General features: G+C 34.1%; 2 protein-coding genes across 2 annotated transcripts; one reads left to right on the top strand and one right to left on the bottom strand.

Annotated features, from left to right (window-relative positions):
- Window positions 1-203: 203 nt before the first annotated feature.
- LOC110103332 (beta-amylase 2, chloroplastic) lies at window positions 204-14758 on the bottom strand. The gene is made up of 9 exons (XM_020832002.2): window positions 14424-14758; window positions 11841-11918; window positions 11455-11658; window positions 10841-11035; window positions 9945-10109; window positions 7572-7832; window positions 2473-2691; window positions 1463-1682; window positions 204-454 (listed from the first exon to the last, which is right to left on the bottom strand). Exons 1-9 carry the CDS (start codon window positions 14706-14708, stop codon window positions 408-410), a joined length of 1674 nt encoding a protein of 557 aa, XP_020687661.1. The 5' UTR covers window positions 14709-14758; the 3' UTR covers window positions 204-407.
- A 7420-nt stretch (window positions 14759-22178) lies between these two features.
- On the top strand, window positions 22179-24210 carry LOC114579296 (Fanconi anemia group D2 protein homolog). The gene is made up of 3 exons (XM_028693400.1): window positions 22179-22465; window positions 22557-22998; window positions 24151-24210. Exons 2-3 carry the CDS (start codon window positions 22744-22746, stop codon window positions 24202-24204), a joined length of 309 nt encoding a protein of 102 aa, XP_028549233.1. The 5' UTR covers window positions 22179-22465; window positions 22557-22743; the 3' UTR covers window positions 24205-24210.
- Window positions 24211-26400: the final 2190 nt, after the last annotated feature.

Here is a 26400-nt window from a genome sequence, read left to right as displayed (position 1 = left end):
TTTCATTATATTTTACTTTTCAGATCACAATCATAATTTCTGTTTGACCATTACTTCAGTACAACTTAAAAAAATTTTATACTAAAAAAACTACTTTTTATGATAGTTTTTACTCTCTTCTTGTTCTATATAGGAGGAGAGCTAGTGAATGAAACAAATATCATCTGGGGTCAATATAATATTGCATATGAACAACAAGAATCTAAGAAGTTTTCAGCCAAAGTAAGAATGTTTTATATGTTTATGAGGATTGTGAGCTGCTTACAGGATAGATGATGAGGTAAATTAAGAACACACCAGAAAATGTATTTGAAAGAGGGAAAGTCGCACAATTTCCCATCTTCTAAACTATATTATGCATCAGGAGGAAAATTCTAACACTCATAAAACTAATATATGTCCATCTTCTAGATCTTCTCTTCAGCCTCTATAGGAAGTTCAGAAATTGCCTCACCTGCAGAAAGGACAAGGAGGTTGGAAAAGCATTTCTTCTGATAAAAGTATCAAATAGAAGAATAGATAAAGCACAATATACACTGAAGCTTGTTATAGGAGCTTTCATATTAACAGTACAAGTATCATAAAAGACAAAGAAGAAGCATATAAATTATTCCCTAGAGAGACAAATTCTTGAGGTTTAAGGTCTAGGAGGGTATCATTCTTAGGAGTTTCTGCAAGACATGGCTAAACTGTCTTTTATAGAAGATACCACAGATTTTAATCTTTTAAGAGTAAATTTTCAGAAGGTAACATAAGCTGCTACAACAAGAAGTTTTTTTTCAGAAGGAAACAGAAAAGAAAATTATAACCTCAGAAATTTTGTGATTATCTACTCTTAATATGTTGATCGTTTTCATGCATTCAACCATGAATTGGACAATTTATCTGCCAATGAATAGTGTTATTGACTGGAGCAAGAGCAAGGTGAAACACCAGGGGCACCTTGATTGTACTGCAACATGAAACTGTTATGGACCTAAACATGTTAGGGACAATTTGGTTATTTTTTGCTGGAAAATATGTTTAGAAATATATGAATTTTGCTAGATTCCATCATTTCAATAATTGTAATTAGATAACATGGATTTCAAGCTCTCCCTCTGATTTTATTTTGCATATAGACAAAGCGAAAATAAATATTGTTTTCTTAAAGTTATTTTCTACCTACAATAAACAAAAGGGCCCAATAAAACAGTTGATTGATGATAACGGACAAAGACAACTATAAATAGTAAGGACATTGCCATATTTGCCATTGCCAGAGTAGGAAATGCATCAACCTTTCGGTTTTCTAAAGAATATGCTACAAATATGCTTGCAGAATTCCAACTTACATAAACATGGTATTGTTAAAAAAACTGTAGTAGCTCCAATATTTCAATCGCCAGCATAATAAAATATTAATGACGTGCATTCACAGTTAGTTTTTTCAGTAAAACTGAAAACAGGTGGAGGATGTTACCATGCATTCTCTTGACGAAATGTGCAAATTCTAACAAGTTTTGTCTCTCCATCAGATCTAGACTTAGCCTGAGGTAGGTAAATGTGGACAAATGCCTTCGATCAGGATCATTGAGTGGCTTGGCATTCTCCAATATCTTGTTAAAACCATCTCTGTCATAGCAGGGAAGGGCATTTTCACTGGCTACTGGTATGCATGCATCCCATGCAGCATTTAAAACCTACCAATTGAAATATGTTAGTGTTAAAATATTTATACTACAACAATAACAACAACAAATCTTTATCCTACTGTGGGGTCGGCTACGTGAAACATTTTTCTTCATTGTGTTCTGTTAAAAGTTAAAATATTTATACATGCAGCAAAATTTTGAACCCCACCACACAAGTACCGACCATGAAATATGCAAATGTCCAAAGAAAGAAAGAAAGAATAAATAAATAGTTGTAGGCAAGTGTGCATACACCAACAGATTCAAAAAACTGTTTTACAGCACGTCTAAATCAAGTGAGTAGGGCAATGAAACACAAAAAATTATCCTGGAAAATTTACCAAAATAATTAAGGTTTCGTTTGGAATGACTTTTTTACTGCTTCTTAAAATAATTTTTTAGTACAAAAATTAAAATTTTTATATTGAAAAACTGTTTTAAAAAGCAGTGCGAAAGCCATCCCAAAGGAAGTCTAAATGTGCCCAAGATAGCATCAAATTCATGTTTTAACCAATTTTTATCCAGCAATTATCATTTATTTTCTTCTTGCATGGGAAATTCAAATGAGGCTGAAAAGTTGGCTCACAGCGCACCCTGTATATATTGTGACTACTTAAGTCAATGAAGGAAAAACATAAAGTAATTTATAATGCATGATTTAATAACCAAAATTTGATAAGTCATGGCCTTCCTGATATTTCATTAAAGATTAGCATGCCTAGATCTCAACGGCAGTTACTACTTCGCTTTAGCCACACCAGATGTCAATATTTACATAATTTAAAAAGGGGACCAATACCTGCCAGACCAAACCCTCAGGGTCTGCCAAAGCCTCCGGAAATTCCTCATTTTGATCTAAAGTTCGTAGCTCAACACAAGTGAAGTTCAAAGCTGCGTCGTGCTTTTTCAGCATAGCAGCTATTGGAGCATAGCCATCACGGTTGCAAGGATTATAAAATCCAGCAGTCAATTCAGCTGCATGACTTGCAGTCTTGTACCACCAATGGATGCCTGATACCTGCTCAGGCAAGCAATTGGAAAACGGAAGAAATTGATTAAGGCCATGAATTTATAAATATTTGAGCACTAGTTCATGGTGAATGGTTCTACGTACTAAAGCATGTACTGAAAGAGTTGAATAAATATAGGGAGATTTACATACATACCACCTAATATTATTCTATTTACATATTTAACATCTAAAACTTTAATATTACATACATACCACCCATAGTTCATTTTCATATCAAATATGAAAAGGAAGAAATTAAATATATGAGTGATAGGAAAGAAATATAAGTGGTATATTTGATATTAAAATAATATAGAATGGTATGCATATAATATTAAAGTTTTAGGTGTTAGATATGCAAATAGTATGTTATAAAGTGGGGCCCTTGGGGATGCCCAGATACGGTCTGATGTTTCGTGCATATATATACAACGATGAGGGTAGAATGCCGAAGAGCCATTAAAAACTTATGGTTGGTGAAGGAGGCACATGATAGAAGAGAACCGGTTCTTTTATATGATAGGAATCAAATACTGCCTTAGGGTGTACTATACCTCCTTTAGGTGTACAATACTGTAATAGTGTAATGAATTGATATACATGAACCAAAACTTTTATACTAAAGAAAAACTTCAAGTATGTTCCCTAGTTGAAATAACACATTTAAATTCTTTACAAAATAAAAGCAAAATCATCAACATTGGGAAATCATCTTCCCAAAGGAACATAATTACTTCTTAATAACCAGCCTTCATGGCGTAAAACTTGTAGTATAACATTTTAGTGTTTATGAATATTTTTGTTATATCTTCAACTACACTTTGGAAGAAAAACAGATAATAATGTTCCCTGGTTGATACTACTACACATCAAAATCCTTATCTAAAGCATATTTAAATAAGCTGACACGAAAATTATTAATTAAAATTGCAGAAAAATAAAAATATCAATATCTCAGTTTAACATGTATCTCAAAGAGATACCGCTAGCATCATTAAAGATCATTTCTCAAATCAAAAACACATGATGCATCTTCCTGTGGCCTTAAAAAATTTTGATGCCCCGGCCTCTTCGCGTAGATTTGAGGAGAGTTTTACTAGATTAAGTTCTAGAGTCAATTTTAGGAAGACCGATTAATTAAAGATAAGACATACTCAAAGATTTTGTCCTCATTTAGCTAGGAGTTTAAGATCTAAGTTCAGATTTCTCATGAGCGCAATCCCCTATAGTTAATTACCCCTCTATCAAGATAGAGCACTTTCAATTAAGACTAGTCGTTATATAGGCATGTAATAATTAATGTCTAGCAACAGATCTAAATATTTAGAGCTAAAAATTTACCACCTTTCAAGTAAAGCAAATGGTATAAGGGGAATGCTGACAAACCCAATCAATAACTCATGGTTATGTCGTCTCAGATTATCATGGTTCTTAGTTTGCTTAGTTAGATGAGGTAGCTGGTTCAACTTGACAGAAGGATTATTGTCAAGAATCATGGATTGCTTCATACAATGGTATCTTGTAGATCTAGGATGAATATTTGTCTAAGGACGAATTCAAATCGACATTAGCTAACTGAGGATTTTATCTCATATTAAGGCTAACATATGATTCATTACTCAAGAGTATTAACCATTGGGAAAAAAATAGGTTTTGACCGTGACAATAATATAGTGGAGCCATCGAACCAAGCCACCCGATTAGAGAGACTCGGTCATAATCGTTTATCATGTAGAGCCGTTAAACCAAACCACTGATTAGAGGATACATGTCACATTCTTACTAACAAGAGATTGTTTGATAATGAATATTAGTGATATTCTTAGCTCGATATTCGCTCTTTTTGAGCTGAAATTATTCTTAAAATCATCATCCTCACCAAACGATATGGAGGGTGGATATTTTTTACTTGAGTTATGGATTATTAAATTTCATTTTAAAATTTTGAATTTTGATAGGCATTAAATTTTAACATTTTCATAGAATTTCAAAATTGATTCCTCAATTGATTCCTCTGATTAAGATTTACTTTCAATACGGCCATTATCGGGGATGTAAATAGTTCATCTTTTTTTATTTGAACCTTATCAACTATGTCCACTTGATGGCAAAGTATCGAGTTCGATCTGAATTTACATTGCATTTTGATGATATGATCTCCTCCTGTTAATATTCACTTTCAACGTGATCATCATCGAGGATATATATATATATATATATATATATATATATATATATAGTGTGTGTGTGTGCGCGCGCGCGCACGCGTGTGTTTGCAATTTTAAAATTCGATTATGAGTTAATTCTTCTAATTTAGATCAACATGACCAACGGGGATGGCAATAGTTCACAATTTTGTTTTTTGGACCTTATCAACTTTGTTTATCAGCTACACAGGATCGAGTTCATATACTAATTTTGTGAATTTGTTGTATGAACGTTGAAAACAAAAGCTTACATTTTATGATGTATGTCATTTTAAAAGCTAAAGGCCTAATATTAACTTAAAATTAAATATTTTGATGAATTTAATGATAATGTGTTCACTTGTTAATCCAAGTCATATTGACTCCGATCCTTTCAACTATGATTATTGGATTTAAAATTTAGATTTATGTTTCACTCGCACAACCTTCTAAGACCTCTGATTTATGAATTTGATACGATGGTTTGAGCATATGCCGGTAGATTAAAAAAAAAATTAAGTCACATGCACGTATTTCAATATATTTGCATGATACACTAGCACACTTTTAATGCGCCTACACGGTGCATGCGCATCCTTTCAATATATTGGCATGCTTTTCGATGCACTCACATGATGCACTTACATACATTTCAGTGTATTTGCATGACATGTTCGCATGCTTTCAATTTACTTCATTTTTTTTCATTTTAACATGATTGTGTGGCTTTTGATGCAGTTGCATGCTTCTCAAGGCAGTTATATGCTTTTCAGTGCCTTGGCATGCTTCCTAAAGTGGTACCACACTTCTCGAGGAAATGAAACATTCCTCGAGGCTATTACACGCTTCTCAAAGAAACACATTTCACTGGGTTGTTGCATGCTTGTAAAGGCAGTGACATGCTTTCCAAAGCTGCTTTGCACTCCTCAAAGCGGCGTGCTTATGTTTGAAAACTTCCATTGTAAAATGTGAAAGATTTAAAATATTCAAATTTTGATTATTTTTTGGCAAATATTTACTATTACAAAGTGCACAAAAGTTTCATTTTGAAGTTTAGAGTACATTTTTTATCCACTTATATGTGTGTTGCGGATCTAGCAGCATTAAAAACAAGCAGGGGTTATAAAATCTCATTATTATTATTACTTTATTGTAATTAGGGGTTTTGTGAGTTCAATTGGAGTCCGAAAATCGTGTTCTTTCCCGTAGGCGGGCTGCCTCTTTCATCAAAAAGTTTGATGGCCTTGCCCATATGCGGGCTGACATTTTTGTAAAAAGTCTCATGTTCGTGTTTATTTGTTTGAAGCAATGAATAATGCATTTTATGTGCTTTTATTTTGCCTCCGGCGTACAATTAATCTTTTATTTTGTTGTATTATTAGTCCTGCAAATTATTTTAATCATTCTAACTTTAATCGTCTTTTAGTCAAATTTTCAGCAACCTCCTGATGTCTCCCCAACGAATGAAAAATTTTGGGGAGTATTGGGCCTTCCCACCATGCTTAAAAAAGCGTGCATGATCAATGTTATAAGACATTGTGGTCAGGGGTCTTCCATCTCATCATGTTTAAAAAAACACACTTAGAACTTTAATGCTTGCACGAGTGAAACGATAGTTTCCTCGCCGCGTTAGAACTATGCGAATAGTTACTTAGGTTTGGAGGTTTCTCGCCGCATTGAAACTGCACGAAATTTATGAACATTTCTTATATCTTATAGGTATAATATATGCATACATAACTTTCTTGACTTTTCAAATGTCATGGTAAAAGATTGAAAAAAAAATTTATATGGCTTTAAGCAATTGTTTAGAAACAAATTATCAGCATAATATTTGAATCTAATACCCATAGATGTGGAAGAAAAATGATCTTGACGTCAATTTGACCGACGGCGCCTAAGTAATTAATTTCTTCTAAACCTTTTTCTTCTTCCTCCTCTAGAAATTGATTTGATTGCTCTCCTAGCTATGAGGAAACTAATGAGAGAAATTTGAGAGAATAAAGACGTGAAGGGAACTAGTTGTAGCATGGATACTTTAGCATGGGTATTATGGCATCGAGGGAGGTGAGACAAACATACCAAGGAGAGAGCCCCGTAGAATAAAGGGTAGAGGGGCGACTAATTGATGAGGAAAACTAGGGGAAAGGAGAGAATTAGGGAATCAAATCTTTTCAATCGCAATTTATCATTCAATAGTATCTTATTAAAAGCCATAAAAACCTTATAGAAATTGAGTCAAACTAATTTAAATTCAAATTTAACCTAAATAACTCCAAATAAGCTTATCATCTAACAAAGATAATCCTTATACCTGAATAAGTTAAATTTGAAATCAATTCTAGAATAATTGAAGTTTTTAGACATTCTATAAAATATTTTTCCCATGTTGCATCAAATATTTTAATTTGAATTTTAAGCAAATGCAAACAGTTTTAAGAAAAATAGGAGTTTTGATTTTAGAGTTCTTATAAAAGCCATCTGAAAGTAAAAGCAAAATCGGGAACCGAAACCATCAAAATCAACAAAACCACCAAAATCACCTACAACAGTGAAAACATAGAAACCAAAACACTTAAGCCCAAAACTGATGAAATCTTTCAAAAACCTTGATATCTAAGATACACTTTGAATGAAAGCAACTATCAAAAAGGGTGGTTGAGAACCTTGAAAATTTTACCATAATAAATCAAGTCCTACCTTAGCTGCAATACAAGTTCCTTCAAAGGCAAGTTTAGCTAGAGATAGCACATGATCCCCATGTTCCACCAAAACCTGAGAATACCACTTGAGGAAGAATCTACCATAGTAACTATCATAGTCTCCTCCATCACGAAAAAATCCAGTATCATGTGGCCTGGAATTATAAGAACCTGCGTTATCTGGTCCTCTTGCCCAAGAAGTGTGACCTCTTGCTTCTGCAGCCTTTCTTAAACTTTTTAATAAGTACTGATCATAACACTAAAAGGAAACAGCAAAAGAAGAAATTGAGTTAGTAAGGGCTCAAAACTAAATTGGTGGGCAAACATCTTATTGTTGCAAAAGTAGTGAAATAATATGATTCTCACAGACAAAGAGAGATGTGAAAGTTTTAATACTTAAAAAAAAGTTGGGAATGTGTACAACAACAACAACATCAAGCCGTTATCCCACTACGTGGGGTTGGCTACATGAATCTTTTTTCTCCATTGCGTCCTGTTATAAGAATGTGTAGTACATACTAAAAAGTAAAAAAAGAAACAAGTCCTTACCGCTCTGGAAATAAGAATACTGAATGCTTCTATAATTTATACATAGAAAGGTAAATAAGTATATTGGTATCAATGTTTAAAAGCAAATAGGATGTTCAAGATTTTGAAATAGAGAAGAACCAGATGAGTTATATAATGACACAAAGGCATTGTTTTTTGCATAACAGGTTGTTGGGTTAACTAAAAAAGGAATGTAGTGTAAAAGGAATACTTTGGAATTATTTGGATGAGTGTAAAGTAAATTCAAGTGAGTGATTTTTTTTTTTTGGTTTGAAATAAAATGAATTTTGACTTTTAACAGGACACAATGGCGAAAAAGGATTCATGTAGCCGACCCCACATAGTAGGGCAAAGGCTTGATTTTGTTGTTATTGTTTGAAATAAAATGAATGTAGTGTAAAGTTTAAAAATGGATGGCGGTGGTGGTGGTCGGCAACTGGCGGTGGCGGGGGCAGCGGTGATCAATGACCAGCGGCGGAGGTTGCTGGCGGGTGGTGGAGGTGGCTGGCGACCGGTGGTGGTGGTTGGAGGGTGGCGACAGGGGCGGCCAGCGGTGTCCCGTTGCTGATGGAATCATAGAGGTGGCCGGCGGCGGTCAAGCCAGGTTGCTTGCGATGTAAAACGCTCTCTATCAAAACTAGGCAAGTTGTGGTTTACTTTAAAAATAAACTAGAATGATTTACACTACATTTATTTTACTTTACTTTTTCATCCAACCAAAACCAAAATTATCAAAAATCCTGCATTTGGAATACTTTATACCCTAAATTATTCTAACCAAACAACCCCTAAAACTAACTAGATTTCATGCCAATAAGATCTACCATGAAAGTGATAATATAATTTCTCAAAATCAACAAAAAATATAAAATGAACCTTGATAATTGATTTTTTTAGTTTAGGGCAAAAAGTTGTACACAAAAGTATATTGAAATTGTTTAAAATACATAAAATCGAGCACTTGTTACTATTAAAAATAGCTAGGGAGTGGCTCAACAGTTTTCAAATAAAATAATATTAAAAAAAATCAATATAGAGTTCATACCTTTTTATATTGTTATCAAAATATATTATAGGTTTTTTGCAAATGACGTAGTTCTAATTAGTAAGATAGTCACTCAAATAAATGAAATTTTTAAGCAATGGTGATAATATTTTAAAGATGGACTAGATTTAGTATAATAATGACCAAGTATCTAATATACAAGTTAATGGGTATGATAAATAAATATCAATTAATATTATTAGGATATAAAGTGATACATCACAGGAGTAGGTTTAAGTATCGTCGATCTATTATATAGAAGAATGAAAATATAGATGAAGATATAACTTTTGGAGTTAAGGCTAGATAATTAAAAAAAGAAGGTGCCCCGGGTATTATACATAAAATAAAAAAATGGAAACTTAAAAATAAATTTTACTAAATTGCAATTGTGTCATCAATTTTGTATGGATTTGACAATTGGGAAATAAAGACCTTTGATTACTAAGTTAAGTCTGGTAGGAATTAAAATGTTGATATGACATGCGACAAAACTAGAAAAAAGTAAATTAAAGAATATATATTAAAAAAGCAACTAGAGTGGCATCTACTACAGATAAGATAATTAAAAATAAGCTTAAGTGTTTGGACATGTATAAAGAAAGATAAAATGAGGATTAAGAATGAGAGCGATTATACATGAGATAAATTGGATAGAAGCTGTTCCAAATGATGATGAATAGTTTCAACAACACAAGCAACATGGATAAATAGAAAAATGAAAATTCATAAAGTCAACACCAAATAGTTAAGGAAAAGGTCAATGTTGATGATTACTTGGAACTCGCCAATGCCTGGATAGCGCCATCCATGCTTTTCTGGATAAGATGGGAAGCGTAATTCCCCACAAGGCCCTAGTCCAACTTCAATCTCAGAAAAAATGCCACTCACAAAGAACTCATCAAATTCCACACGAAAGCTTCTCATAAAGTCAAAGTAGACCTGCAACAAATGTATGGAAATTCTCTAAGAAAGCAGCTCAATTTTTTTCTCATTAAAAAAAATCAAAAAGTTCAACTAATTTTAAAATAAATTAGTAAGTGATGTTTGTTTAGAGGTGGTATTGCAAACATACAATGTTTTAAAAGCAAGAAATTGACATGAAGGCCCTTCTAGTCAGTTTTTTCCCCTTTCTTTATTAGATTTAAATGAGAATTTGACTCTTAACAAGACACAATGGAGAAAAATGATTCATGTAGCCAACCCTACGTAGTGAGATAAAGGCTTGTCGCTGTTGTTGTTCATAAAAAAAAAAAAATTAAAAAAAAACATTAATATGGGTATTCAAGAAAGCAAAAGCAACAAAAAGTACCAAACCATGAAAAAACTCGAGCAAAACAAATCTAGCGCTTAACACGCTATTGTTGCATGTTAATAAACAAATTATTCACCAACAGGCCTTCTTTGAAATGGTATAGCAATGCAACCTCGCCACTGTCTTCGTCAAAGACAACATTGATCTGAATATCAATTGAACATAAACTCCTTTCCAAAGGGTTCCAGCCATTCTATTTTATATTGACTCCTCTTGCTACCTTCTCCTACATAAATTTACTAACCCACTACTTTCCGTTATATGTACACAGAAAATCTTAATCAAGGAAATGATTTCATCTTAATCAAATATTATTTTGTTCGTATGAAAGAAAAAAATAAATAGCAAGCACCATTACCTCAACTGCTGTCCGGCCCCCAAGAACTCTTTCCTTGTCTATCCCCCATGTAAGACACTCCGGATTGCGCCGTCCCTTCCTATTAGTGAAATAAATATCTGGGTTTTTCTTTCCAATTTCAGACACCCAAATAGGCAGAGGAATGTACACATCATCTCCCACATTTCCTCCACATTCATGAAAAGACATGACCACCTAAAAAATGTGTAGTAAAAATATAATAAAAGTCAAGAGAAACACAAATGAGTTGAAACAATAGGAATAAGACCTAATATGATCTGAAACATAAAATGCAAATCAATCATGCTTACCAAAAAGAACAATTTTTTTAATATAGTTATTTCATTAGTAAATGTCGTGGATCCATGTTTTCTTTCACAACACAAATCTTCAATGGGGTCAAATTCTTCTCAGCTAAAGACCTCTGACACGAGAAAAGCCATCTATAACTAGCTCATTGAAGTAATATCAAACAACAGTTAGTGAAACTAGCTTGAATAATCCAATTTGCCTGATATGGAAGAAGTTATATCAATTGTACCTAATCCAGAAACAGGAGGAACAAAACATAAAAAATAAAAAGAAAGGAATAACAACTATATTAGAACACTTACCTGCAGTTTAAGACTTATTTCTTGCACCATCTGAAAAAGCTGCTTGTAACCTTGCCAATTGTATTTTTGTGGGCCATTGGCCTCCACTATTCCCCACCAGCAATCAACCATAACACCATCAACATTGACAGATTTTAGTACCTTCAACTGCTCCCGAAGCGCATCTGCATCTGCCAACTCACACTTCATACTGATGGTACCTAACTACGTCATTCAGATTTGCAGCAAAGCAAGGAAGGGCTCAGAAATTAAATGCCAAACTTTAATTCTATAGGAAAAATAGTTTTCAGTTAATTAAATAAGGAACAGAATGATTTGTAGACTTTATTGCTAAAGCAGAATTGAAATAGAAGTGCTGCAAGGAAATCAGAAGAAACGATACTCACAGGCAACATTACATAAACTGGAACGCATGGGGTTCCGGAAAAATCACGCTCTGGTCTCCTTGTGGGTTTAATATCCAACTATAACACCGAAAGGAAAGATAAGCAGTAGAGGAAGTTAGTGATAACTATCAGCAATTGGCTTTCCATAAAACTGCTCAGTCGGGTAAGGTAAAAGTTTCAAGCTATATATCATAAATAAATCACTGAAGTTAAAAGTAAAAAAATTTGACGTAGCGCATACAAGGAGCAATAAAAAGCCATTGATTAAATTTCTCTGCGGTAACCAAGTTGAGGATTGATGACACAAATTTTCAGGAATTTCAGAACTTCTATAGGACGTTGTGATACAATACATGGAGTCAGACTTGCTCATAATCATCCATCATGATCATAATCTAGATTTTTTTTATTAATTTAATGTTTAGCATCTGATGCATTTAGGACGTACTGTCTTTTCCATATTTGTTTTATATTTCATTTGGTTATTAAGGGCACTGTGGCATATGTACCACTTTCTGAAATAACGAAGAATATTTCCATTCCTTCCATGTACATGCGGCAATTGAAGGCAGGATTTAGACAAGCTGCCATGGGGCGGAAATCTTGGCATTCCTGCACATGGTGAATTGCCAAGGTTGGCATGTATGAGGCTGCAATAGTTGGGGCTCCCTTTGATCGCAAGCAAGGCTACTTCTCCACCTTTGGACGGCATCTTATGGGTTTGGGCAAATTTGGTAGGCATGTACAATATTGTTTCATAGATATTCTATCATCCATGTTAGTAATTTTTTAGTTTGATTGTTGTGATATTGCTTCTTTTTTTATATAGTTTATTAGGGGTGTTAAAATAGGTTTTCGGATCGGGTCAAATCAAACCCAAAATTGACACACTCTTAACACGCCTGGCCCAACCCTGACCCGTTTTTACAAACGGTTAAAATCTAGACATGATCCAACCCGTCCCAACCTGTTAACTTGGTTAAATGCGAGCAGGTGGGCAAGTGTGAGCTAGTGGGCGATGGCGAGTGCGAGCTAGTGGGCGATGGCGAGAGCAAGCAGGCGAGGGCAAGGGCAAGCGCGAGCAGCGTGACAAGTGTGAGCACGAGTGAGATGCAATCGACCAAGCATCCGTGTCAAACGGAATGGAAGAGTGAGAACATGACGAACAAGTCTGTCAAGTCACAACTTTATAAATTCTCAAACTCTTCTTTTATATGATAATACTCAGCAACTTCTAGCAAATATGATGCAATGTGACTATTTGCGCTTCTCAAAAACAAAAACAAAAAAGTTCCAACCCGTAGAAATTGGAATTCCAAATATGACAAAATAGACCTTAAATAATCCGAAATGGCGAGAGGTCATTGACGAGGAGATGAAAACTCTTGAGACAAATGAAACATGAAAGCCATTAAAATAAAAAATTCAAGGATGTCATCCCTATGGGATGCCAATCAGCCTTCACTACAAAATATAGATCGAATTAAAGCAAGAGTAGGCAAAATATCCATAGAATATGTGAAAAAAAAACTCGACTCAACTCATTGATTGGATACTTCCGAAGTAATGAAATGTGAAACACATAATGCACTCCATACATAAGTTCTAGTCAAGCAAGTTTTTCGATCTTCTCAGTATGGGCTTGCATATCTTGGGTTCAACTTACCAATTTAAATAAATCAAGACACACCAACCATTGGACTACCATTTATGCACATAATAACAAACATTGAATTTCATTGATTGGTGCTTGGCATCATAATACTTCTTTTGTCTAGCTTGATAGCTCTCATTTGGTCACTAATCAACAAAATAATGTAAGTGACCTCATTACCAATTATGAACCCACTGTCCTTTTCTCAACAGACTCAACCCAACATGTAGGTTTTATGCACTTTCCCCCATAAGGTGTATCGTGTTGTGTCATTCAAATGCTTGATTATAAATTATTATTGTAGGAAAACTATATTAGAGATACATGCATTTCACAAGCTTTATCAAATTCAAAGACACATACCAGATAGGATCTTCTAGAATATAAATATTCCTTTTTTGTCTTGTTGAATTGTATGATGACCTATAACTAGGCATACAAAAGGACACAATAAGGAAACAAATAACCGTAACAATACCTCATTATGAGGATAACTTTATAATGATATCTCCTCCCAATATTATGGGCTCCTACCTAAAAACCTAAACTATTAAATACGCCAACATTTAGCATTATCAAGCATAATGAAATTGGTTAAAATCTTAGATATTACGATAAATATTAATACAATACAATATACGCATACACTTAAATTGTTCAACCGCCACCAATGAGTTTCTTCAGGTTGAATAAGATGTCAAATGGCTTTTATAACAAATCGGACATAATCAAATTATACTAAATCAACATGCCAAAAGAAGCGCATGTGTTGCAATCTTCCTTGAATCACCCAACCACTTGGAGCTTTGGGCACTTGCAGATAAAAATCGTGAGGAAGAATAGGTCATTTGACTTTGAGACGCAGGACATTAACTAGATGTTACTCTCAAAACCCATCATCGCTAAATGCTCAAAAACAATGAGCATACCTTCTTCTTCTCACTAGCATCATTCCATATTCCGTCAAGGGGTAGGCCCTCGGCAGTCTTTTCCCCTTCGCCGCTATCGCTTCCAACGACCACCGCTGTCCGGCGATCGTTCCGGCCGGAGAAAGCGAACACGCTCAGTCCCTTGAAGCTGCACTGCAGAGAGTAGGAGGAGGAGCATACCCCAAAGTAAGGGGTTATGGACTTGAGGCTAAGGCCTCCCGCCGGCGCAGCTGCTCCGACGAGTGCCCCGCCTAGGTAAACCTGGGTTGAGGAGAGGCAGCCCATCGGGGTTCTCACAGAAGGTTACTCTGTTGTTCCAAAAAGATTTTGGCTCATCTTGTAAAAATAATATACATTTAAATCTATACTATCTATACTAAATTATTAATTAAAGTATGAGTAAGCAATAAATTATTATTTGCACTAAAACCTATCTTTGATTAAAAACTGACAATTAATTATTTACCTCAAGCTGCATTGTAGTTGATATTCTTTGGGTTCAATTCTTCATTTCGCAAAAAAGATATTATTGGTTTTGATTGTTGTAATTGTCTTGAAAAATTACCATTGCAAAGTCATTTATATTATTTACTAATGCAAAGTCATTTCTATATACGAATCTTGATGGGAATTTGAATAAATATATAGTATAATCATTGTTGTGAATCTAAATATTTTATGAATAATTTTGAATACTTAAGTAAATCCTTTGATGAGTAAATAATTGTCTTGAATAGTTGGAGGTGTTATGTTGTGTTCATTTTTAAACAACGCAACATAATGTCTCTTCGTTCATGAATCATATTGTAAACTTAGCTACTTATTATGTCTCTTCGTCATCTTCTTTCTTTTTTGGAATATTATCTTTCTAAGTTTTGGGCGCTATACAATGTGCAGTGTGGTAGATATTATTATTTTTTAAATTATAATCATTATTTTATAAGGTTGTTGCATATGTATATTTTTAGCAGGCGGGGTGGTTGTGGAAGATGTTTGTGTATTCAAAGATGTTTTTTCCCCTTTTTTCAAATGTCCTGATATTTTCTTGTTGTCTTCATCTTCAATTGATGGCTCAAATGTTTAACTTACTAAATAAGTTAAAAATTTTATAATTGTATGTAATTTGTTCAGTCGTTGATGCAATATTTGACACTAGGAATTTGGGAATGCTCATTTTATTGCCTCCTTTGTAGGTTTTGTTTTAAGTTTATTGCCTATGTATTAGAACAAAAAATATTCGATGAGACATACTTATTTATGGTGATATTTCAATAAAGAAGGGAAATGCTTAGGAGATGAAGGAATTTATTAGCTTACTAAACTTTTTAATACTATTTTGAAGACTAAAAAGATGCCAGATCAGTGGAGAATGAGTGTGTTAATTCATATTTTTAAGAATAAAGGTGATGCACATGAGTGTGCGAATTATAGAGGAATTAAGTTAATGTGTCATACTTTAAAACTATGGGAGTGAGTTATGGAGCGTAGGTTGCGGCGTGATATTAATGTTTCTCAAAATCAATTTGGATTCATGCGGGTAGGCCTACTATGGAAGCCATGCATTTATTGAGAGGTTTGATAGAGAAATATAGAGAGAATAAGAAGGATATACATATGATATTTATTGATTTATAGAAAGCATATGATAAAGTTCCAAGAGAAGTGATATGGAGAGTTCTTGAAAAGAAATGAGTTAATAATGCTTATATTCAAATCATTAAAGATATGTATGGAGGAGCTATTATTTGTGTTCAAACACAAGGTGGTTTGACCAAGTATTTTCCTATTTCGTTTGGATTACATCAAGGATCAACCTTAAGTCCATATATTTTCCTTTAGTAATGGATGTTCTCACTAGACATTTGCAAAAGGATATGCCTTGGTGTATGCTTTTTGTTGATGATATTCATTTTGTTGATAAAACTAGAGAGGGAGTTGAAGGTAAACTTGAATTATGAAGGTCAACTTTAGAGTCTAAAGGTTTTTGTTTGAGTAGATCTAAAACTGAATATATGAAGTATAATTTTAGTAGCAATAGACCTTGTGAGGGGATTGTGACTTTGGGCGATCAAGTCATTAATAAGAGTACACAATTTAGATATCTTGGATCTATTGTTCAGAGAGATGGTGAAATTGATGGGGATATTATTAGTAGAATGCAAGTTGGATGGTTGAAATGGAGGAATGCATCGGGCTTATTGTGCGATAGAAAAGTCCCCCTCAAACTTAAGAAAAAATTCTATAAGAAGGCAGCGAGACCTGCAATGCTTAATTGTACCGAATGTTGGTCTTTAAAAGAGAAGCATAATACTAAGTTAAGTTTTGCAGAGAAGAGGATGCTTAGGTGGATGAGTGGCTTGACCCTTAGAGATAATATATGAAATGAGCATATACATGAAAAGTTTGGAGTAGCTCCAGTGGAAGATAATATTATAGAGAGTCGCCTTAGATGGTTTGGTCATATTAGACAAAGGCCTTCCGATGACCCGATTAGGAAAGTTGAGGTATTAGATTTGACTTATGTTAAAAAAGGAAGAGGTATACCTAAAAAGACTTGGTTATAAAATATTAAAAATGATATTTATTTATTAGATTTAAATGAGAATTTGACTTTTAATCGGACACAATAGCGAAAAAGGATTCAAGTAGCCGACCCCTCGTAGTGGGACAAAGGCTTGATGTTGTTGTTGTTTGTTAAATGGTTTTTGAAATATATAGATCAATAAAATAGAGATGTGATTTAGTTTCTCATAAATGTACATTTTGGAATGAAATTCATTTTTCATTGGCTGAAGTTTTATAAAAGCATTTATTCTCTTGTTGGTATGTTTTAAATTATGTTCATTCCTATTAAGTTTTTACTTAATTTTTTGTTGAAGTACAAAGGATTGATGAATTTGTTGGATTACTTGCTGAATATTTATAGAATTCTATAAGAACAAATTGAGCTTCTTCTATCTTTTGTTTGTTATGGCACAAAAGCATCATTTTATTAGTTTTTGTTTACATTGATTACTATTGACATTTATTTTTCACAATTATTATTATACTCATTATTTATTTTAAAGTTCTTAAATAATTTAAACTAAATTTATATTGAAAGATTTTGGATGAAAAAAAAAATTATATTCAGGTGCATAAAGATATAAGAGTTGGTTGAAAGTGTTGTTCATGTGATTTTTTAGAGGTATACAGTGGCGGAACCACATGTGCCTTAGGGGGGGCAATTGCCCCCCATAATTTTTTTATTTTTCGTAGGAGAGCAAAACATTTTTTTGCCCCATCTAAAAAATTACTTTTGCCCCCCTAAAAATTTTTTTTGTCATAACTTGCTCTAAAATATCTATATATTTCTTCACATTTAGACTTTAGCTATAATATTTTATTTCATGCTTTTCATGACAATTTATATATATCTATACTACTATTATAAAAGGGGCTTGAGTTTCCTTCCTCCGACAAATCCTAGCCATCCATTTTAATTAATTTTAATTATTCAAATCAAATCTCAACCTTTCATTTTAATTATTATAATTATAATTATTTTGTTAATATCAATTATATTTTATTAATTACAAAATTAAATGACCGCTTAACCTCCGGTCCTCATTTTCGTGCGACATATGAGTCGTCGGGCTCCTCCTCTTCTCCTATTCTTCTTCTCATTCTTGGCTCTTTGTTTTTTCGCGCCAAAGGTGAAGCATCGGGGCTCCTCCTCTTCCCCATTCTTCTTCTTGCTTAAAAGTCGGCGGTGTTCCCTTCCGACTGTTCGTTTCATCGCGCAAAATATGAGGCATCGGACTCCTCTTTTCCTCATTCTTGCCTCTTCGTTTCTTCCCACGAAAGATGACTAAGCATCTGCATCTTATTAATAAACTCCCGTCTTTGTCATTCCGGCGCCTTTCTCTCCTAATATTTTTTTTACTTCTCAGATGAACGCGCGCGGGAGAGAGAAGTGACAGAGAACTTGCCGGGGTTGGCGACGGTGTCATTGCTTCATTGTTTTGGAATCGTTGGAGTCATGTCTGATGCTTCGATTTATCGTTACACCAACAAGGTCGAGCCCTTCCATAACCCTAGGTATGAAAAGGCCTGAAAATTTTCCTCATTTGTTCTCGATGTTTTCTCCTGTGACAGTTTTTTCACCTACTCCATTTTGGTGTATTCCAATTCGTTCTATTTGAATATTTTAATTTTATATTATTATTTCTCATTTCACTTCGGAATCTAATTAAATTATTAAAGTTTTATATTCATTTATGTTTCCCTGTTAATTAAATGTTTGCTACTGCCAACATTTTCATGCCCTGGTATTTTACCTACTCATCGCTAGCGCCATAAGCAAAAAAAAATATTTGAAATTTGCTCTTCCATGGAAACTGCACATGCGTTTATTAAGTTTGTCAAAATGATGATAACAAAAAAATCTAAAACAAACAAGCAAGAGAGTTAGATAAGGCACGGGATGTATTTTAGTATTGAATTATAAAATTATATTAATATATTTTCTATATGATAATTTAAAAAAAAACATATAAATTTTCATCAGTATAATTAACAATTAGAATTGTTTAAAGGGATAAAATAAATAACTTTATTTTTTAATAAAAATATAATTAAAAATTTAATAACATAAATTTTTATTTTTAAAATTTTATTCGCATGAATTTAATATCACTATTAATTAGGCAACCACAAATTTTATTAATTTTTTTCATACATAAATTTTATCTTCTTATAATATATATTTATTAAATTCTAGCAACGTGCACTTTGTGCACGGGCAATAAAACTAGTATATATATATATGTATGTATTGTATTTGTCCCCCTCAAAATTAAAGTTGGTTCTACCCTTGAAGGTATATTTGAAGTTTTGTGTATGATTGAATTATGAAATTGATCATTAATTCTATTACAGTCAAGAATATGATTTCCGCTTTGCGATTCCGCTGGACGGTTCTTTTCTGGTCGGTCGAACTCCCAAACTCGATATGGTTCTCCTCAAGCGCTCCATCCCCGCCAATCCAAAGAAGAGGCATGGAATGCATAAAGCTGGGAAGTCAGATAAGGGTTTTGGGTTTGATGTTAATAATACCATTGGCAGGTAAATTTCTCTCTTTACTTTTTATATAGAGTCCATTTTAACTCAAGCTGAACAAGTTTAACTAAGTTTTTGCAGGGCAACCCTACAATTATTTCTTCTATTGCCCCCTTTGCTTTGTTTTGTTTTTTTCATTCATAAGTACGATAGATGCAATCTTTTCATTGGAAAACCAATCATCGCATCTGTAGATATTTTCACAACATCATTATGCACCTTCGTTTTTCAGTTTTATAAGGAAATAGTGTCTTTGGTCTCGTTTGGGACTCGTTTGGGACGGTTTTTTTATTGCTTATTGAAGCAGCTGTTTAATATAAAAATTAAAATTTTTGTTCTAAAAAGTTGCTTAAAAAAACTGTAAGAAAGTCGTCCCAAACGAAGCCTTTGTCTACTCAATCTTGCTTTCATACATATAAACTCTTGGTCTTCAGATTGGATTGAGTTTTTCTCTGAGCATAGATTGGGCTATCAACTGAAGATAGCCTTGAAACGGTTTGGAGACTGTGAGATCTAAGAAAGGTAACTATTTGCTGAAATGTAACTTGCACTTATCATAAATAGGCATTTCTTTATATTGTTGAAAGTTCTGTAAATAAAGGGATAGACATTTCTTTATATTGTTGAAAGTTCTGTAAATAAAGGTGCAGCATCCTTCACTCAGGAATAACTGCAAAAAAATGGGGGAAGAAAAAAAGGCTAATATTTTCCTTTCTTTAGTGTTCAAATCTTCTATGAGTTTTCTAATTGTACAGAAATTTAAAGGATTTTTTTTTTATTATAAGGGTAAAAAAATTTAAAATATTTAAGTTATGAATTAAGTTATAGTTGGATGAGCAATTCACTTATGAGGAAAGAAGAAGGCGAGCAGGGAGACAGAGGAAACTAGGAAAACCGAGAGAATGGAAAATGTATTCATGTGTTTAAGTTACAGAGTACAGCCATATTTAAAGACAGTAAAATAGGTAGAAATGTAAATAACTCAGTAATACATATGTCAGTATTCTAATAACTTATTCATTATTTTCAGTAGAAAATCATTGAGTTTTATCAAAGTGATTTTTTTTTTTGTATTTTCTGCTTTCATCAGAAAATTACCCGGTTATGAGAGTAGAGATATTAGATTTGACTTATGTTAAGAGAGGTAGAGGCAGACCTAAAAAGACTTGGTTAGAAAATATTAGGAGTGACCTTTCTTTATTAGATTTAAACGAGAATTTGACCTTTAATATGACACAATGGAGAAAAAGGATTCATGTAGCCGACCCCACATAGTGGGATAAAGACTTGATGTTGTTGTTGTTGTTGTTGTTCTGCTTTCATCGAATTTACCAAATAACTTATAACAATTAATAAATTGTGATCTATGAATTTTATTTGTTTTTTTTTTTTTTTTTTTTGCATTATTTTGTGCTTTCCACAACAGATTTGAGTTAAAAATATTATATCTTAAAATATCTTATATGAAATTTGATATTAGAGCTTAATGTTGCTTCTGAACAAAATATCAAAATATGTAATTTAAATTAAATCAATTTAACCATGATTCTAGACAATTTTAATATGACTTTTATGAGGTTAATAAATAAATAAGGTTTTAATATTTGTTATTTGGTGATTATAGCGACCAATATAATTGAGTGATCATATTAAGAGCTTTAAATAAGGTTTCTAATATGTTTGAATATTTTTATACGGTTTAATGGTCTTGTATTCAAATATTATTTGTTTGTTGATTATTATGTTATTAATTTATGCTTCATTATATATTTTAGGCAATATATTTAACATGAGGTAAGCTACAATTCATTAAAAAACAATAAATAAGGTTATATGCGGAGCTTCAGAATTTGCTACTATGTCTGATAGTTGCGGAGCCAGAAATTTTGTTCAGGGGGGCCTAACGAAAGTTGTGCTCAAGGTTATAACTCGTGAGTCCCAAGAGAGGAGCATTGATGCTTTTCATGTGTCTAGAAAAAAATATTGGTGGCTTCTCTGGATTAATAAATAACTTTAAAAGGAAGAATTGCAAAAATTAGAGCAGATTTTCTCGTTGGCGAACTTGTTGCTCTATTAAACCACTAAAACAATCAGCTTTAAGCCCCTTTAAGCTTTCAATTTCAGCTTTAGTATGGAAACAGAGAAAAGAGCTGAATATACACAATATTGATTTGGTTTGGTGCACTGTCATGAGTAAGCGACCGCAGCATTTCCGTTGCGCAAAAAGAGCTAGGAAAAGCTAAACCCTTCACAGTAATTCATTAGATCATTAGCAGTACAAAAATAATTAAATAATTGGATGATAATTTAATATTAAATTATTATTATTGGATAATGAATAGTTAATTACTGATAAAAGTTTTAATAAAATTATATTTAAATAGCTAAATATTTTAAATAATAATTAAGCATCAAAATCTCTTTTCATCATTTTGTCCGCAATGAAAAGTTATTCTTTCCTCTCTCTTTCAATATTTTACCCATTAGTATTTCTCTCTCTCTGCAGCTAGCATTGCATGGTCCGATTAAAGGTGGATTAAAGACTATAAATGGAAGAAGTCTGTAACAAATAAAATGAAACTTCATAAGGGGTTCTAACTCCCTCCGCCTATTTTTATGTTAAAATTATTAGAATATCATATAAAGCTCCGCAAACGCATAACAACTCAAGTATTTAATATGGTCAAATCTGTGTGGTTCAGTTGGCAGCAAAGTCGCGAACGCGTAAGGAAAGGGCGTCTCCTCCGGCGTGATGGTTTTCCTCTTAGCCGAGGCTGGCTGCAACGTCCATGTATCAGGCGACACCCTTCGTCGCTCACCGCCGATGCTCGCAAATTCCGTCGCCATATCGGCCGCCTCTCCTAAGCCGAAGACCGCTCTATTGTCTCTCGCTTCTTCTCTGGCTTCTCCTCCTACATCCAAATCCCTCAAAACTTCCGCAGGTTCCAATACCTTCGCTGCCCAAGATTATATACTCCCCGATCTTTGGGTTTCATTGTTTTTTAGCTTTTTTTTTGGTTATTTTGCGTATAGGGTTTAGATACCCGTGAGCCATGATAGAGGCTCTTCTTGTAGGGAGAGCATCGCTCGGGTGCTTTTACTGGTGGCTCCGATCCAGTCGCAGATACTGAATCTGCTGCTCGAGAAATTGCCCGAGCATTTCAATGCCGATGCAGCATGTGTAGGTCGTTCGTTGAAGGATGACATTGCGAGGTTAATCATGAACCAACTACGATCGCTCGATTTCCTTGTGGATTCCGGTTCTTTTGCCGAAAAGCTTATGGAGGTACTTTCTATTTCCCCTCCCGGGCTTAAGAAGGATCTAATCGGTTCGCTTCCGGAGATTATTGGCGACAAATGCCATTCCACGGTCGTCAGCGTTCTTGAGAAGATGCTCCTGGAAGATTCAAACGTCATTGTTCCCGTGCTCGATTCTTTCACTGCTCTGAATTTGGATGAGCAGCTGCTGGAACAGGTTCAGACTTTGTTATTCATGATTTCGTTTTAAATATGTTTACTGCTACTGTGCACATGCTGTTAAATTTAAAATTTATATCTTAAATTTAGGGGGTGTTTGGTATCGGATTTACTTGTCGTTTTAAGTAGGATTTACAGTAAATCCAACCAAACGCAAATCGGGGCACTGCAAATCCGGCAAATCGGTAAATCCATGATTTACGGATTTACGCCGTAAATCCTCGTAAATCCTAATCCCTTTTCAATTCGGATTTAACACAACTTACAATTGGTGAGGAAAAGCGGATTTACGGAATTGGCCGAAGAAGCGCGCGAAAGGGAGAAAGTTACCTTCACAGCGAGCGAGTGAGCTCCCGTCGTTCCTTCAGATCAAAATGTTGTTACGTCAGATTCAACATGAAGGGAAAGTCGTCGAAAGAGCGAAGTAGAACAACAACTAAGGAGCCGATGAAGCGACTTGTGCAATCTCTAAACCTGCGAAGCAACGAAGCCGAACAACAAGGACGAACAAGAGAAGATTAAAAGCAAACCCTAGACGCCTCAGCCATTACTGGTTAACTTAATTAATATAATTTAAAATATTAATAATAAGTAGTAATTAGAATAATTAATAATATAATAGTTATGTGTATAAATATTTATCTAATTTAACTTTAATTTAAAATATTAGTAATTAATATTAGTAATTAAAATTAATATAATCTTTAATTAATATATTTAAAATATACATTAATAATATATAATAATATAATAATATAAATAATAAATAATTAATGAACAATTAGATTCTTAAGTAATTAAATGAGATAATTAATATATATAATTTATAATTAAAACTAATAAAATAGTATTAAATAATAGTAGGATTAATTAGTTAAATAATTAGTTATTTCAAAATAATTAGTATAGGATTAAATATAATTTAAATAGAATAATTATTATATAATATGTGAATAAAGAACAAATAAATTTATAATTTGATGCGGAAGCGAATTAAGTGGCTTCATATTACTCCTCAATTTTAAATCTCAAATCTGTTTAATCCTATAATCTTGTGGCAAATACTTTTTTGGATTTACAAGATTTAAAAGTTGTTATCCAAACACAATTCAGGATTTATGAGCCTAGGATTACTAAATCCATATTGCAGGATTTAGTAAAGATGAGGACATCAGATTTGACACGTGTACCATCGTCGGGATGACGCAGGTCGACGGCTATGATCCAAACCATTTAATGTGATTTTTTGTCGCCTAGGACTGCTAAATCCGATTTGCAGGATTTAGTAAGATGAGGACATCAGATTATTTGACACGTGGTTACCTCGTTCGGCAGACGCAGGTCGACGGCTATGATCCATGATGCCTTTATTTCTGATTTATTTTGTATTTTATTTATTCTCGCATTTTTCTTTTCCTAGTTTACCCCTGTGGGTATTGAGTCGCTATTATAGCCCTGAGGCATTTCTGTCTTTCTAGCTTTGTTTCATCTGGCCTATTTAAAGGAGGCCCCATGCATTGTACTAGATGATGAATTGTTAAATGAAATTTTATGTTCTTCGTTTTGATCTCTAAGTGAGTTCATGAGAGGAGAAACTCGAGGAGGGTGATTTGTAATACCCGACAGCCGCCGGTTGATTCTGAGCTCTCGGTTAGTCTTTTGACTTATCTAATTTTCCTACACCTCTTTCTCCTCACTACTGCCAATATTCCCCTTAATTTCCCCATACCTGATCCCCTCCCCAAAGCCCATCCCGTCGGCACCTAGGGCCTCCCTAGCCGCCGGCCTCCTTTCCCAACCGTCGGCCACCACCCATCCCGCTGCCCCTCTTCCCTAAGCTCTAAACCTGCCGGCCCCCCTTTGGCTCTATTTTGAATTTCAAATTCAAAAGGGGAGTTACTACCTTCCTAAAATGAGCTCAAGACATTTAGGAAAGTTTCCTATTTGGATTTCAATCAAATTTTGAAATTCAAATACTTTCCAAAGGCTTGGACTTAATTTAGGAAACTTGCCTATTGAATAAAATCTGAAAATTATTTCAGATTTGATCTAAATCCACTAATTAATCCTTGGGGCCCACATCATTAAAACAAAATCCCTTTCTCCCCTCCCTATTTGGTCGTCCACTCATCCCCCTCTCCCTCTCTCATATCTCATTAATTACCCCCAATTAAATACCCTAATTCCCTCATAACCGTCCGCCCCTCCCCCCTTATGGGATTAATTTGAATTTCAAATTAATTTCCCTCCAAATCCACTTAACTTGAAATCTAATTTCAGATTACTAATCCTCACACCAAAACCCCCACCTAGCAAAAGCCACCCCTTCTCCCTTTCCTCCCACCTGAATCCCTCCTCCCTCCTTTTCTCCTTGGCCAACTTCCCCAAGTGATCAAGGATCCTTCTAAGATCATGCATGGCCGATCTGGAGATTGATCACAGCTTTGCTTACAACGCCCAAGGAGAGATCGATATCCTCCTCTCTCCTTTCTACGAACCCGATTGGGAATACGACGGAATGGTGGAAAGATACGTCAAACGAATCCTCTACTGCCTCGCGGAGACGATCAAACTCCAACAACCCAGAGTACCATGGGTTCTCATCGGACGACCACCCACTTCCCCAACTCCGACTCCTTCCCTGATGACTAGTCCCCTCGGCATCACTTGTTTATTAGTGGCATCCTTAAGTTTGTGTGCAATCCTCTTTCGCTAAGCCGAGCGACATCAAGAGTGCATGTGAGGGACTCCAAGGTGAATGATCTAGATCTTTAACCGTGGATTTTTGTTAAGAGCCATTTGCTTTATTATTTATTTGTTGAAATGATTTTGTTAGTCTCATGTTGCTTTTAATTGTAATCAATTGACATTACTTGGTTCTTCCGTGGAGATTTTCTTACGATCTATCTTGGAACGCATTCGTTTTTAATTAGCTACGCAAAGTTCATAAGTTATTAATTTCCTACAAGCAATTCTTGCATCATTTTACATCATATTTGGTATCAGAGCATGGTTAAGCATGTATTGCATGTGCTAGAAGTTCCTAGGAGTCTAGTTAACCTTTCCAAAACTCGTTTGCTTGCATACCATTGCCTAGTTAATGTATTTCCTTGTTTTTCCTTGCTGCCCATTAAATTCCTGCACCGTTTACATCACGTTAAGTAAGTCTATTTCGTTGTTTAAGTGTTGTCCTTGTCACAATAACATCCCTAGTTGTCTAGGTTACTTAAACAATCATTATGGCTTGCTGTCTGGAAAATTTATGCAGCATTTAGAGGACTTTTGGTGACCCTAACCTAGTGTTTAGGTGCTGTCTACTTCCCAAAACCCATCCTAAACACCTAGGCATCTTCACCAACTGTTGTGGTTTGCTGTCCAAACAAAATCTTCACAATTTAGT

The sequence above is a fragment of the Dendrobium catenatum genome, unplaced genomic scaffold (genome assembly GCF_001605985.2).
Source record: "Dendrobium catenatum unplaced genomic scaffold, ASM160598v2 fragScaff_scaffold_266, whole genome shotgun sequence".
NCBI lineage: Eukaryota > Viridiplantae > Streptophyta > Magnoliopsida > Asparagales > Orchidaceae > Dendrobium > Dendrobium catenatum.
Note: the sequence above shows the minus strand (reverse complement) of the source record. Positions and strands in the feature narration are given on the sequence as shown.